The sequence below is a fragment of the Populus euphratica genome, unplaced genomic scaffold (genome assembly GCF_000495115.2).
Source record: "Populus euphratica unplaced genomic scaffold, PopEup_1.0 scaffold51.1, whole genome shotgun sequence".
In the NCBI taxonomy this organism is placed as follows: domain Eukaryota; kingdom Viridiplantae; phylum Streptophyta; class Magnoliopsida; order Malpighiales; family Salicaceae; genus Populus; species Populus euphratica.
The window spans coordinates 658,331-674,722 of NW_011499932.1; the positions used below are offsets into that span (position 1 = coordinate 658,331).

Genomic DNA, 16,392 nt, shown 5'->3' on the forward strand with positions numbered 1-16,392 from the left:
TTCACCAATATGAAGGTGGACCACCGCCATTAAGACCATGGTGTTTGCTTTTATTGTTAGCATGAGATCCAAAGGACTTGAGGGGGTAGATCATGAATCCATAACTTTGGTTGAGATTAAGGTTATTAACATGTTTTTTGTGAGTAAAAAATATAATCACGAATCAAAATTTGATATGTATATATAATAAAATATAATGAAATTCATATGCATTAATAAAAACATATAAGATTTTAAATTAATTTTTAAAATAGTAAAATAATAAAAATATCAAGTATAAAAAACCAAAAAAAACCCAAAAATTATAGACTTGTCATTATTATAATATCAATAACAATAAAACAATAATTTTTATAATTATATTATTTTTTTAATTATATCATATCTACAGTATTTTTTTATAATAAATATTAATAGTAATATTGAAGAATGTAATTTAACTATTATGTTATAAATTTGTTTTTTAGAGGTTATTAATTTGAGTTTTACAATAAAAATTTATATAATTATTATTTTTAAAACAACAATAAAACAATATTTTTTTTAATTATATTATTTCTACAATATTTTTTTTATAATAAAGATTAATAGTAATATTGAGGAATGTAATTTAACTATTATGTTATAAATTTGTTTTTTAGAGGTTATTAATTTAAGTTTTATAATAAAAACTTATATAATTATTATTTTTAAAACCATAAAATCAGTTGAAATATATATAAATTAGTTTTGATATCTTAACATGCATGATAATAAAAAAAAATGACTTGATATGCATGATAATAAAAAAAAAGATTAATGGCAAAACAATTATTGGTGGCGGTCCATTTATATTTGCTAGGGCATGGATCCGAGTGAAAAGAACTTTATTGTCTCCTTTGAAAACGTGTCCACTGATTCCACACAAGGAGTTCTTAGCACAGAAACTTCACAGCTTTTATTGGGTGGACCGACCTTCTAGACTATCATTACATTGCATGCCCTGGCAACCCAGTCCAGGGGAGACTTACTGGAGAGAACTGAAGAACACGACAACAGCAAACCCCATGTTTACGCTTCTTTATTTTGACTGGTCTGCTGGTTCCTGAGCCACGGTGTAGTTGACTCTGACCAGGAGTCCTGGTCCTCCTGGGTGGCCTGGGTGGGTGAATACAATATTACTAGCATAAGATCAGCAATAGTGCGCGGTGGGCTGGTAGAATCAAGGACAAATTAGCTGGTAATTAGGCAAACAGTGGTGGAGATCACGGGGCAAAATGTTGAATTTAAATGAAGATGCACATTTTATCGAACGGATAATTGAAATGTCAACTGCTGGTGGGCTGGCTGGGCGTGAGCAGGAAAAAACTACCAGCTGTGTTGCGGATCCTTTGGAATGGAGGCAGATCATCAATCCCACCGTTCCTCCATGCTTCTTGTAAGAAAATTAATATAGCTTTAAAAAAAAAAGAAGATATAAATATATTTTGTTAGATTATTTTAAAGTGAATTTTTGTATTTTTAAAATAAGAGATATAAAGGGAATAGGTATTTAAGGATGATATTTATTATTTTTGTATTAATAAAATATATTTATAAAAAACTCTCAATTTAAAAATTGTCTAATCAAGACAAGTAAAAATAAAAATAATTATGATTATGATTATAATTTTAAAATCCAACTCGGGAGTCGATTTAAAACAAAGCTCAAGTGGTTGGATTGACCTATAATTTTAATACCTGACTCAAGGGTTGATATGGAACAAAGTTCGGGCCATTGGTCAAAACTCGAGTCATGGGTTGAGTTAATCCAAATTATTATAAAAATAAAATTAATTATTACTATAATTTTATAACCTGATTTAAAGGTCAAGTTGGGTTGACCATTAACTTAGGTCAATATGAATACAAAAATAATTATCATCATAGTTTTAAAACCCGATTTGAGGGTTGCCAGGGGGTAAAGCTCCAGTTACGTTTCAGAAGGGTCAACTTTAACCGGCATAAAATAAAAATAATAATTATTATATTTTTAAAAATTAATTCGTGGGTTAACCTAGGGCAAAACGTAGGCTATAAATCAAGAGAGTCAACTTGCTTTGACCCATATCATTGTAAAAATAAAAATTATTATTAACATAGTTTTAAAATCCGACTCGAAGGTCAACTGGGTAAGACTCAAGTCACGGGTTGGGAGGGTCAATACGAGTTGAAATAAATCAATATATGGATAACAATAATTATTATCATAATTTTAAAACTCGATTAGAGAGTCGAACCGAGACAATATTTAAGTCATGGGTTGAGAGAACCAACTCAACTAACTTTACAAAAAAATAATTTATTCTTCAAAAAAGTTAACAAGTTTTTGATTTGAATTTTATCATGGTGTAGCCTAGATTATTAACTGGAATAAAGTTAAGTTAATCATTTTTTTTGGACTAACTCCAAGTCAACTTGTAAAGCCAGTCCTCCTCTTATAATTAATATCATTATAGTATTATTAATTCTAACATTCAATAAAGACTAAAAGAACCAAAAATATTGAATTATTATTTTTAAATATGTAAGTTTAACAATAAAAGTAATATATATTTTTTTATATCTTATTTTATCTTATCCATTATAATCAAATCAGATACAAACATAATCATTTTATTTTATATATCATTATTTTGCTTGCTAAACACAATTATATATATATATATATTTATCTTTTTGGTTTTTATTGTTTATGTCTCTTCCCGGGACATCAATTAAATGATATCTAAAAAAGTACATAAATTACCCTTTTCTTTTTCTCCCGAAATCTCTTGATGAATATAATGTTAGATCTACATGTCAATGGTCTGTATAAGGTCGTCCAATTGGAAAAAAGACTTAAGTTTTAACGTGTCAAAACTGAATATAAGAATGCTTAACCATGTATACAAGACTTATCCATTCCAAGACTTAGGCTAAGGGTTAGACAACTCAATCTAGAAAGATTCAAAAAGGATAAAAGTAATATTATTTTATTTCATTTTAAAGTTGAAATATCATTATTTAAAAAATAACTATTTTAATACATTAAATCAGGTGTCGCTTGAGTTTTAATTAAAAAATGAACTCAATTATTAAAAAGAAACACAAGAACTCAATTCGAAGAAGAATTATCTGTACATCCAATTAATTCCGCTCTTAAAAAAATAATAATAATAAAGGAAGTAAGAAATTACAAGGCAACTTGTCTAGAAATGGCTTTGTCGAGTCAATCTACCAACGTTGAAGCAAAGACAAGTAGTCCAAAGCGAAGACTAAACTGCTCAGTCCGGGTCCAAATTGTTGGAGAAATTATTATTGGGCCTCTTTATGGGCTGACATCTTCACTATGAAAAATCTACTCGACAATTGTTCTTCGAAAAATCAAAGATAAATGCACGATGATATCATCAATTTTTTTTTAAGAATACATTTAGTATTTATTATTTTAATAGCAGTTATTTCTTTCAAAAAATTATTTAAAAATATATGATAATAATATTCTTTTAAATTTATTTTTAATATAAATATATTAAAACAATCAAAATACACAAAAAAATAAAATTAATTTGAACAAAAAAAAATCGAATTTCTGCGGCACCGCAAAAACACATCAAATTAAGAATAATTTAAACCTACATGGACTATTTAATTATTCGTCATACAAAATGGACTGATTTATTCTCTTTGAAACAATACAGGGACTAACTTATAATTAACTCAATGCTACAGAACAGTGAAGACACTGTTAACAAAAACCCACAACCCCGACTTCAAGTGGATAAGAAACAGCAAGAGTCGGTGATCCAGGTAAACTCTTTAGTTTAGTTTGGAGAAAACTAGAAATGGAGGAGCAATGGAGGCTGTATGAAGCTTATAATGAGCTACATGGGTTAGCACAGGAACTGAAGACTCCATTCGACGCACCGGCTGTGTTAGTGGTGGGCTACCAAACAGATGGAAAGAGTGCACTGGTGGAAGGTCTAATGGGCTTTCAATTCAACCATGTCGGCGGCGGCACCAAGACTCGTCGCCCCATTACTCTCCATATGAAATATGATCCTGAATGTGAGGTCCCTACTTGCCGTCTTGTCTCTGATGATGACCCCTCCTTTGCTCAGGAGAAATCCCTCCATGAAATTCAGGTTTGCTTTAACTTTGATTTAATTGTTCGCCGCAAAAGTTTTTTCTCTCTCGAATCTTCGTTTTGATTGAGGATGGAATCATATTCTCCAGGCATACATCGAGTCTGAAAACATGAGGTTAGAGAAGGAGTCGTTTCAATTTTCAGCTAAGGAGATAATTATAAGGGTGGAATACAAGCATTGCCCGAATCTTACTATTATAGATACTCCTGGACTTATTGCTCCCGCACCGGGCCGGAAAAATCAAGCATTACAGGTCCGAAAAAGGAATTTATGATTTAGCATTGTGATTGTGAATTTTGATTTTTGATTCTGAATTTTTAATGTGTTATATTTGTTTATTCAGAGTCAAGCTCATGCGGTGGAGTCACTTGTGAGAGCAAAAATGCAGCATAAAGAATTCATTATATTGTGTCTTGAAGATTGTAGTGACTGGAGTAATGCAACTACTCGGAGAGTTGTAATGCAAGTATGTTTCTTTTGATCACTCGAGTGTGTTAAGCTTTTTGTTGGATTCACATTGTAGGGTGGATAATTTGAGAATCTTTTTGGAAACTTCTCATTAAGGAACTCTATGTGCTTCTTTTCATAGGACAGTGGGAGTAATCTTACTTGAGATAGCAACTGGGGTGAATATTAGGATAATCTTTGAATAGCATGAAAGCCAACATGTGTTTGCTTCTCCCAAATTTTGTTTTTGATAAATCTCTATACCCGGGAAGAATATTTTGGCTGTTATTCTCCTTAACAACCGGATTGGAGTTTTAAGTTTTCTTTATTCATAGTGATTCAAAGTCTGTCTCAGGAATGGATGATTGCTTGCAAATCTTTACTGCTATTTGTAAATCATCAATTCTTTTTTGATTGCTTACAGATTGATCCTGAGCTCTCAAGGACTATTGTTGTCTCAACAAAGCTTGACACTAGAATACCTCAGTTTGCTCGCTCATCTGATGTTGAAGTGTTCCTTTCACCCCCAGCGCATACACTTGATGGTTTCATATTAGGTGACTCTCCCTTCTTCACATCAGTTCCTTCTGGAAGAGTTGGTTGTGGCCATGATTCAGTTTATAGCTCCAATGATGAATTTAAGCAGGTTTGAATCTCCAATCATCAAATTAATATTGGCTTAATGAAGTAGATCGGGAACTTTTACAACCGCAACGTGCTCCTTGTTATATGATCAATATTTAATCTATGATTCAAATTCATAATTCTGTGTTCCTCTAAACTTAAGTTGTAAAGATGCAGCTATATCATAGATGAATAGTGATGCAGCCTAGGGATTTAACTGCGAATTTGGTGAATATGTAGGGAAAATCTGTAATTTCAGTAGATTTCCTACTAAAGATGCATTCAGGAAATATCAAGCGTGTTTTTAGTAAGAAGATTTAGATTTCTTAGTTATGTTTCCATTTGCTAGTTAAAACTGGAGCATTATACTATATAGTAATCGTAGTCTAATTTGGATTAGGAATAACTCAAGCCTACACATATGTTGTAGCCTATCAATTTCAGTATGATGAAGTTTATTATAAATAAAATGCATCATTAGCTTTATATGTTGTGAAAATGTGATGTTTCCATTAAGTAGTGATTCCCCTATGTGTGATGGTTTGGTTTTTATGCAAGTGATTCGTTGAACTATTAGTGTGAGGCTAATCTACCTAACTTCTTTTATTTGCATAACTTTCAGCCCTATGTTTTCAATTTCTAAGCAACAATAACCTTTCGCCAGACTTTTCCTGCATCCTGTAGTTATCTGAAAAGGCTGAGTTAAGTTCTTGTGCAATAAATGTTGCTCGAACCAACACACCATGAAATGTTTACTTGATGCTGATGGTTGTCACAATCTCATGAACCTGGTGCACTTAAATTACAGTTGTTAGAGCCAACAAAGTTACCAATACATTGCATCTTTGGAATTAATTTCAATAAAACTAGAGTCATTTAACAAGAAGTTCATGTATGTTGTTGTTCCTGTGGTGTAGCTAAACAAGGAGGCTTTATTTAGTGCAAATATTAGATGCACACTACTGTAATATTGTAACCCCTATTTTATGTTATACAGTTAGAGGGTTGTTTTTTCCAGCATTATTCTGTTGCTAAATTTGTTAATCAAACTACATGCAGGCCATATCCTTGAGAGAGGTGGAAGACATTGCATCTTTGGAGGAAAAGCTGTGCCGCCCATTATCAATGCAAGAAAGAAATAGAATAGGTGTTAGCAAATTAAGGTCCTTTTTGGAAGAATTGCTACAGAAGAGGTATAGCTTATAGATAAATATATATTATCTTTTTGCATAAGTTCTGATCACGATATGTGTCCACACTAACCAGCTATCTACCATGACTAAAATTTGAGAATTTATGTTTCTGTCAGGTATATGGATAGTGTTCCATTGATCATTCCGCTTCTTGAAAAGGAGTATCGCACTGCAACAAGAAAGCTGAATGAAATAAACAAAGAACTCAGGTTTGTTGTTGAAGTTATAACAAAGGTTGTTTTGAGGCAATAGGGGTCCAACCTATAGCCTTTTCATTTTTCAGTTTCTGATAAACTTGGTTAGGGGCTTGAGTACTTTCATGTTTACCTCCTGTTTTCATTGTGATGGGTATCTTTTAACTTCTTTCCTTGCCAGTAGTTACTTTACCATATTCTTTGTTAAGCATGCAGCACTTTGGATGAAGTAAAATTGAAGGAGAAAGGGAGAAAATTTCATGATCTATTCATAACCAAGGTTTCTATCGACTTTCACCTTTGTCAATATTTAACATCTCTTCTAGCCTATTAAGTGGTTCCTTGACCTCGAGCAATGTATATATAATCACATTGACACGGATACTCCACCACCACCCAAGTTACTGATGATTCTCAATAGTTTTTTCCTATGCTTTTGACTCATTTATGAATTCTAACTAAATCTTTACATGTTCAGCTGTCATTGTTGTTGAAAGGGACAGTTGTTGCTCCTCCAGATAAGTTTGGTAAATCATTTGATTGATATTGCCCACCACAGACAACTTTACCATTGTTTAAATATTATTTTATTATCTTCTCCTCTAGAATGAATTAGTTGAATATTATGTCACATGGTTCCAGTAGTAGATCTGTCTTATTAGTAGATCCAAGGCTCTCCAAAAACTGAGAAAAGTCGTTTGTAACTTAACGCTACTCAAATTTTAAGGATATGCTTGATAGAGGGCTCTAAGGCAGTGAAAAAATCACTAGTAAACTTTTTCACCATATTCTTTAGTTTTGCAAGCCAAACATTCAATAGATAATAATAAAAATGGGCAACATTTTGTCCCAAACCCTCATCGTAAGGGTACTGTGGCCCTCCCATTTTCATTTATCAATGTCGTGAATTCCACCAATATTGTTTGTCTTTAATCTGTGAGTCCCATCATTATCCTTCATTTACATTCTTAACTTTCCTCATCCACCAAATATCATCCCTCATAAAAAAGTTATACACTATTATGTTTGTACCATGACATTTACTCCTGTGATTTTTCAGCCCCCATTTTCTCACCTTGAATCAAATGAAGCTTTATATGAGTGGACTTAAAAGGGAAAGGATCTAAGTGGACTTAAAAGGGAAATCATCCATGTAGCATTTCAACTGGTTTTTGGTAGAGGTCAAGAATTGCTTTGTTACATTGTCACCACTCAAAGAAATGAACTTGCTATCTTTGAACTCCCATCTAGTTTAAGTTTTAGGCCAAATTGTAAAAAGACTGGACTTTATTTTGAAGTCCCCTTGAACTAAAAAAAAAATCCCCAGAATTGAAGCCTCAAAGCAAAATGTCATTGCAATGTGATCCAGTTGTTAGAAAAATGTGGTATTTTGTCAATTTTGACCTCGTTCAACTTTAAAAAGGGCCCCACATAACCCATAATTGGAGGATGTCAAAATCAACAGAAACTTACATTTTACTAGTGGTTGGACCAAACTGTAATAGGTTCTTAGTACAAGGCTTAAATTTTTGTGGTTTTTCAGTTCAGAGGAGCTTTAAGAATTGCTAAAGTTCAGGGTTTTTTTTTTTTTTTTTTTAATAATTTGGCCCAATTTTTATTATTGTCTTACTATTTTAATATGCCAGTGTACTCAGTGCTGTAGTGTTTACTGCAGGCGAAACACTGCAAGATGAGAGAAGTAATGGAGGGGCATTTGTTGGCACTGATGGTCTTCAATTCCCACTCAAGCTAATACCTGTAAGCTGTATATGTTATATTTTTGTCAACAATTTCTTTATGCCTTTGTAGTAGGTGTGTATAATTTTCCAATGTCATTATAAAGCATTCTCATTGCTTTACTGAGAGGAATATAATGGTGTGTGACAATGAGATGATTGAGGTTGTTTTGGACTGTAAGCCTAGAGAACTCTTAAGAGGGTGCTTGGTTGGAAGGGCATGGACATTTGTTTCTCAACCACTAAATATACCGAGAGTGAGGTGGTGCGCTGTGAAACAATGGAAATCATGGGCTACGTGTCACTGATTCCATTGATGGCTGTTCAAAACAAAGGTTTGGCAAAACTTGGGTCGATGGGATTGAGTGCTGTTTCTTCCAAATCATTCCTTTCTCTCCTTGCCTTTACTTTAAATATAATTGTTTTTCTCTCTTGCCAATTGTCTTGGTAAGTTAGGGTTTTCATTTTTGCTGGTGGGTGCTTAATTTGGGGAACAAACTCTTTGATTTTATGGGTAAAGTGGTAGTTCTGCGTAAGGTAGATGACATGGTCCTCTACTAGCACTTTTTGTTGGATTTGGGAATGAGAGAAACCATATTATCTTATGGACATATCTTGGTGATTTGGATAATTTAGTGCAATGCAGTTTCTGAATCTTCAAGAACTACTCTCTTTTATAGCAATTCTCGTGGACCATTTTTTTAGGACATCTTTATTGTGTTTTGCTTACGGAACTTTCCCATGAGTGTCTTTAGTGGATCTACAATGGGATCAGATTGCCTGTTATATGATTTTGAGCCTTTATTCCTGTTATATGATTTTGAGCCTTTCTTTAATTTCCTCTTTTTATTTCTTCTGTATTCTTTACTCCTGCAATTTTCCTTCTTCCCTCCTTTTGTGAATTCATTTCAAAAGATTCTCGTTGCCTTCTGCAAATGTTGTGTTACGTGTGGCTCCTAGACTTCCAGGCTCAATGCTGGGATGTTTTTCTTTTCCTCCTCTTTCAAGTCATTGAGTGTCTTAAGCTTTTCTTGTCTGTTTCTCTGTGTAAGTTGCATTCCATATTTGTTTGGCCTATATTGACTGGTCAAGTCTACTTGATATGAGGAGATTTTTCTTCTTGTGAATAGTATTAGCACAAAGAAAAAAATTTTTAGCCAATTACCACAACCAACTAATATTAAATATTGGACAGTTCAATAATCTCTATGGAAGGTTGACATTTTTGCAATTTACATGTAGAATGCAGGGATGCGTCTTTATGGGGGTGCACAATATCATCGTGCAATGGCTGAATTCCGTTTTGTTGTTGGGGGAATCAAATGCCCTCAAATTACACGTGAAGAAATTGTGAATGCATGTGGAGTTGAAGATATCCATGATGGAACTAACTACTCTAGGTATCCTTGAGATTTGATTGAACAGCTAACAATACTTTCTGAGATGGGAAACATTTTTTTCTTTCAGTTATCTGATCTCCCATTTCTCTACAATTTTGTGGATCAGGACGGCTTGTGTAATAGCTGTAGCCAAGGCTCGTGATACATTTGAACCTTTTCTTCATCAGGTGAGCTGATGTTTGCTCTTGTTTACCCCTCTAGGTGGCAGTACATGTAATATATTGTTACAAATGATTTATACGACCAATTTTGGGATTATACCAAATCCTTTTCTTTTGCTGCTTTTAAGTGCATCCTATCTGTTTTGAGGTGCAGCCTAGAGATTAGATAACCACCTGAATGCAACTTCCCTGTCAACTTGCTTCGGCATCTTCTTTAAACCTTGCAACGTGAATTTTGAGCAAAAACACCAGGATTTCATTACAGGTCATGTCCAAGAAAAAGCCTGCTTCTAAAGAAGCATGTCTCTTAACAGGGAAACTTTATCCACTTGATGCTTTCTAGTTGTCAACAAAAGTTTTAACTGAAATTCTGGCATTCCTAGAGCCTCTCTTTGTGTTCTACCTTCATGTTCTTGGCATGCCTCCCCTGTTGCTTAAGGAACAAATAATCGATTGAACATATTTCAATTTAAGATATTTATGCTAAATGTATCTCATGATAATGTCAGTGATTATCTCATAATTTTGGAAAAAGGTTGTGATATGTTAGGGATTGTAGAGTTATGGTCCCACTCAAGCAGAATTCTATAATGGGAGTGTCAAAGAACCATCTCACCTAAAAGCTTAAGCTGTTAGGTGAGGCCCTAGGATATGATTTATATTATTCTCTAACACACCCCCTCAAGTGAAAGCCCTTTGGGCTTGAAACTTGCACAGACCCACATTACCTTGTGCTTAATTTTTTATCAAATAAATAGGGATGATGAGATTTGAACTCGTGACCGTTTGGTCATCAAGGCTCTGATACCATATCAAAGAACCATCTCACCTAAAAGCTTAAGTTCGAATCTCACCATCCCCATTTATTTGATAAAAAATTAAGCACAAGGTAACGTGGGCCTGTGCAAGTTTCAAGCCCAAAGGGCTTTCACTTGAGGGGGTGTGTTAGAGAATAATATAAATCATATCCTAGGCTCTCACCTAACAGCTTAAGCTTTTAGGTGAGACCCTAGGATATGATTTATATTATTCTCTAACAGGGAGTACAAGAAAATATACTTCGAAGTTACTAGAGTGTTAATGAATTATGAAATACCAATCAATTTCTTGCAAAAGAATGATTCATGTTATATCATGTTCTTAATGATAAATCTCTCCAATTATGAAATCCCAAACAATTTCTTGCAAAAGAATGATTTGTGTTATATCATGTTCTTAATGATAAAACTGTCCCATTTTCTTAATCATTGGGAGAATGTTGAGCTTTTCAGAAAATTCTGGTTGCTTGTCTTATTGCCATTTATTTGTTTTCCTATCATGCCATCTTTTCAGAAGCTTTAGAGAGGTAAGCAGTATGATGCTTATGCTCTTCATCTTTTACTGATAAACAGGACGGGATTATGCAATAGTGTTTTAGAATCTCACTCATGTAATTAATTTTAATTTGATTTACTAGCTTGACTTTCAATCAATATATTTGGTCATTTTGCCATTATGATTTTTGTGAACATAAATTTTGGACTGTGAAAGTAGCAGTCCTGTTTTTGGTTTGCTTCATGCTATATGTTGCAAAATTTGGACACTTCTTCTCCTGGTATAGTTGAATTTGTACTCCAAAGCTAATGACTATCCTCCTTTGCTACAGTTAGGTTGTAGGCTCTTGTACGTCTTGAAGAGATTACTTCCAATCTCGGTCTATCTTCTTCAGGTGCAGGTTCTATTTTGGTCCTTTTCCTTTATATCTCGAGGACCTTCTGAATAGTTGTGTTATTCATTCATTTATCTCATACCTGAAATTGTTTGTAACAGAAAGATGGTGAGTATCTAAGTGGTCATGATGTATTCCTCAAGCGTGTTGATTCCGCCTTCAGCAACTTCGCAGAATCTACAGAAAGGGCATGCCGTGAAAAGTATTCTTCTTGTTCCTTACACCAGTTATTTTATTTTTATGATTTTTTAAGGAGAAAAAAAACTGCTAACTTTGGTTTTAGTTCTCTGAGATATTTTTCTACCATGAAGGGCTGAAGGCAAATGAGTGAATCAAAATTCAAATTTCCCAATGTACAAACTGCCTAAGGAGCACCATCACATAGCTATGGATAGGCATGCAAACTGCATCAAATAAGAGAGAATAGTATACAAACAAGATTTTTTCAAAACAACACTTGGATAAATCCATGATTTACCTAGGCAAAAAGGGACACTTCATAGCTGGTGTTCAACAGAGTTTATCAGTCTCATGCAAAATTCCTCCTAAACAAATCGTAACTTGCACTCAACTTACCGTTTTTGTTTAATATTTGCTGCAGATGCATGGAGGACTTAGAAAGCACCACACGTTATGTAACATGGTCCCTCCACAATAAGGTTAGTCATAGTTGATTAACAAGGGATGCTTATGAAATCAATAGATTCCTAATTATCACTTTTGTCATGACTCTTTAATTTGATAAGCATCATGCTTTGCATAATAGTGCTATTGTTAATAATGGCTGCAAGTTCTCCTTCAGAAGCCTGCAAAGTAACTACTTTGGCATCTATAATGATTACGTTGGCATAACACTTTCCATCCACTCTTAAGATACATGAACTTGTGGATGTGCTATCCAGACTATTTGTGGTTTCAGTTCTTATTTTTTATGTTCCATATATAGAACCGGGCAGGGTTACGCCAATTCTTAGACTCCTTTGGTGGAACGGAGCAATCTGCTATGGGAGTTAATCCTATATCTGGTAGTCTGGAGTCATCCATGGTCTCAGCTGCCAATGAGAAGCATGACAATAGACCAAGGGTTGATGTCAAACTCAGTCATTTGGCTTCAGGCATTGACTCAAGCTCTGCAGTTCAGACAACAGAAACACGCCTTGCAGATCTTCTAGACAAAACCCTTTGGAATCGGAGACTTGCCCCTTCATCTGAAAGAATTGTTTATGGTCTAGTTCAACAGATATTCCATGGCATAAGAGAGTATTTCTTAGCCTCTGCTGAGTTGAAGGTTTGGCATCCTCTCCATTTGCAGTTTGGTCGAAATGTCCATGTGTGGTTGATTGGCTCCACCCTCATTTTTCCTACCGCTTTCCAAAGATCATGTCTTGTTAGGATATTTTTCAATTTGAAAAAAAGAAGGAACCAAAACTTACGGTGAACATCAACTTCTAGAAAATTACCCTCCCTCCCACAAAAAAAAAAAAAAACTCCACTAGTGAAAAATATATTTTGATTGTGGATTCAAAAAAATAATTTTTTTCTGTTTTCTGAACGTAAACATACTTGGACATGGAGGGAACAACAGCAGCTAATCAATTTTCTTTTTTGTGACACACTATTGCTTCCTCCTTTTTAATCAAGAATTTTTGTTTTCAATTGCTTTGAATATTTGTCCAACTTTTTTGTTACGAGCTTTTTATGTGTGAGCTTTTCTCAGTTTGCATGTGTCCTTTGCAGTTCAACTGTTTTCTTTTGATGCCGGTTGTAGACAAGTTGCCAGCACTTCTTCTGCAGGACCTAGAATCAACATTTGTAGATGATTTAGATAACGTTTTTGACATCACCAACTTGCGACACTCTTTCAGCCAACGGAAGCTAGAAACAGAGATGGACCTTAAAAGGGTTTTTATTTTCTTTATTTCCATTTCTTTTGATCCTTTCTGTAGGAAATCTGTCAATCCTGGCATTCTCTAGTTTGCTTGTTTAACTAAATGACATTTTTTGCAGATCAAGAGGCTCAAAGAGAAATTTAGGCTGATAAATGAGCAGCTTACTTTGCATCAACTCAAGACCGTCTCCGTTGAATGAGCCCTTTACCAGAGTGACACTTGAAAGGTTTAAAGCAGTTGTGGATTCATGAGCTAATCAAGCTATCTGCACCCTTTTTCCTTTCATTCTGAACCCGTTTTATTACCATTACTTTACTGCTTTAGTCTTTTTCTGCACGATGTTCTGAGCGTGATCTCATTATAACCATAGAAGATATGATGCAAAACTCTCTGTTCAAGATTTCAAATTAGTGTGTATTGTGATCCAACATATCTTGTATCGTGGTCTTTTGTTTTGTTGTTGATTGATGACAAGAAGAGAATTTATCCTATTTACTTTATTCTTTTTCCCATGTTTCGATGACTAACTCGAACCTTTCAATATCATGATGACTAATAAGTTCATCCTTCATCTTTGATATGACAGAAAACCTTTTTTTATCACTTAAACTAATATTTTCCAATTCATGAATCCTGAATCCTTCTTTCTTGTTTTTCAAGGTATATAGTATGTGCTAATGGAGGGGAGACAGTAGTGGCTTGAACCTGATCATGCCCCCTAGGGTTGGGGATGGCAATCTCTCTCAGCTTTGAGTCAATCAAGCATTGAGTTTATCCATTAGAATTGTTGGAGTATTAGCTCAAGTAGGCAGTGAGTGCACCTCTAGTTATTTTCTTGTCCAGATTGAAGTGGGCCATGAAAAGTAGATTCGTTCTGGATCAACCAAATCTCTTGATGAAGGATAGAAGCTCTAACGAACAAGTAGTCGAAAGTGATTCTAAAATGGACCTACTGTCCAATTCCATTCCAAATTGTTCTTCACACACACACACACACAACTATGGTTAAAAAAAACCTTGAAATGATATTATTTAAGAATTTTCTTTTTTTTTCCCCTTAAAAAGAGAGGAAAAACAGAGCTAGAAGTGAAACTTTACCTGGATTTGTAAGACCATCTTAAATTCTCTCATCTGGGAACTTGAGCGAGCAGCCCCCTCTCCCTCCATCATCTCCTTCAATGGGTCAACAACAACAGATAATTAATCCAATCAGCCATCAATTCATGGTGCTAGTTGGCCCCACCAGGAAAGTGAAAAATACATAAAACCATCACCATGGGATGCGAAGCTGCATAGCAGCCAGCAGTGACGACATGAAGGCGCTGCCCATAATGTACACTAGATAGCTTGATGACAACACACAGGCCTTTAACTCTTTGAAAACACACACTCTTACGTGTTCTCTTTAAGGAACACCAACTCAATGCTTGCCTGTCCTCCACAGTGTGTCAGTGAGCGAGGCCATGTTTACAACAATGACAGCTCAAGTAGGTGGAATTGTTTTGGTGTGTTACAAGTATTTTAAAAAAAGTTTAATTTTTTTAAATTAATATTTTTTTAGTATTTTTAAATTATTTTAATATGTTGATATTAAAAATAATTTTTAAAAAATAAAAAATATTATTTTAATATATTTTTTAAAAAAATATTTTAAAAACTAACCATAATCATGCTCTAAAAAAAACACAATATGTTATTAGCTTTTGTTTTTAAATTAGCACTATTAATTAAAAATACTGCTAGAATAGCATTTTTGTATTAATCGCAGCTCAAAAATGCAAAATTCCATAAAAATCATGATTCCGAATGCTGGTGGTAATTTATTAATCGCAACTTCTATATATTTTTTTGGTGTTTATAAATTGTAATTAATATAAAATTATACTATTTCATTAATATTTTTGTCAAAAAACTTTACCTTTTATGCTAATGTATTTTATTTCTCAATGCAACAATCTACCAGCCCGTTGTGGACTAATCTGGAAAAAACATAAATTATTAGGTCAGTTCAAGGACTTTTGAGTTAATTATTTTAACTAAAATGGTGTTATTTTTTTTTTATTATTATTATAATGACTATAGAGATTATAATAAACAATCACTTTTGAGGTTATGAATTTTCAAAATCAACAATGAAACAGATTGAATTAACCATGACAAGGACTCCTTCCACGTCTCAAATTATACAAAGTATTTGCATTTCTAAAACATCCTTTTCAAGGCCACTGGATCGACTACAGTCCACCAGATAGGCCCCTGAAATAAATGGTAAAAAAAAAGTAGTGGCACTGACTAGCAAACATCAGTGCCCACAATAAGTTCTATTCAAATTTTTTTTTTAAAAAATAAGTTTTTAATTTTTTTATTATTTTAATGTACTATATCTAAAATATTTTTAATATATATATATTATTTTAATATATTTAAAAATAAAAAACACTATCATAGTTACTCAATGCCATCTCAATTTCTATAAAATTATTTTTTTTCTTAATTTATTCAAAAATAGAGATTTTTTCTTTTCAACATAAATAGATTATGTGCTCATAGTAATAAAAGAGACCTTCTTGTGACGGAGGTTCGTAGCCTTTTCTTGGTGGTAATTTTTTATTTTTATGATTTAAATTCAATTTTTATGTATATATCTATTATTTTTATAGTATTTTAACTATTTATTGACCTTATAAAGTATTTAATAAATTTAGAGATTAATCATGATGCATATTATAAATTTTTTTTAAAAAAAAACACTAAATATAATAATAACTAACTATTGATCTTTGGAATGTAACTTCATTGACAACAAAGAATCATACACAAATTTTACAATATTTATTTATTTGTACAAAATTATTCTTTTTGTTCATCATTTTTAAGGGGAAAAAAATACTG

At 33.3% G+C, this 16,392-nt stretch overlaps 1 protein-coding gene across 3 annotated transcripts; it reads left to right on the forward strand.

The window, feature by feature from the left end:
• The first annotated feature begins 3,738 nt into the window (after positions 1–3,738).
• Positions 3,739–14,472, forward strand: ARC5 (P-loop containing nucleoside triphosphate hydrolases superfamily protein). 3 transcript variants are annotated; one of them, XM_011041377.1, is made up of 18 exons: positions 3,739–4,145; positions 4,237–4,401; positions 4,492–4,614; positions 5,020–5,241; positions 6,279–6,412; positions 6,529–6,621; positions 6,823–6,886; positions 7,085–7,133; positions 8,282–8,364; positions 9,585–9,742; positions 9,849–9,909; positions 11,549–11,611; positions 11,713–11,813; positions 12,213–12,270; positions 12,558–12,899; positions 13,349–13,513; positions 13,619–13,726; positions 14,161–14,472. In XM_011041377.1, the coding sequence occupies exons 1-17, from the start codon at positions 3,846–3,848 to the stop codon at positions 13,697–13,699; spliced, it is 2,262 nt and encodes a 753-aa protein (XP_011039679.1). In that variant the 5' UTR covers positions 3,739–3,845; the 3' UTR covers positions 13,700–13,726; positions 14,161–14,472. The 3 variants fall into 3 exon arrangements, with proteins under 3 accessions (XP_011039679.1, XP_011039680.1, XP_011039678.1); XM_011041378.1 differs by having other exon boundaries at positions 14,169–14,472; XM_011041376.1 differs by lacking the exon at positions 14,161–14,472 and having other exon boundaries at positions 13,619–14,012.
• The last annotated feature ends 1,920 nt before the right edge of the window (positions 14,473–16,392 follow it).

What these genes read in the sequence shown, in the direction of transcription:
- ARC5 (XM_011041377.1), top strand. Translation starts at nt 3,846, where the DNA reads ATGGAGGAGCAATGGAGGCTGTATGAAGCTTATAATGAGCTACATGGG. An exon ending in TTGAACCTTTTCTTCATCAG is followed by an intron (nt 9,910 to 11,548) that starts GTGAGCTGATGT and finishes CCTTTGCTACAG; the next exon opens with TTAGGTTGTAGGCTCTTGTA. An exon ending in TAGCCTCTGCTGAGTTGAAG is followed by an intron (nt 12,900 to 13,348) that starts GTTTGGCATCCT and finishes TGTCCTTTGCAG; the next exon opens with TTCAACTGTTTTCTTTTGAT.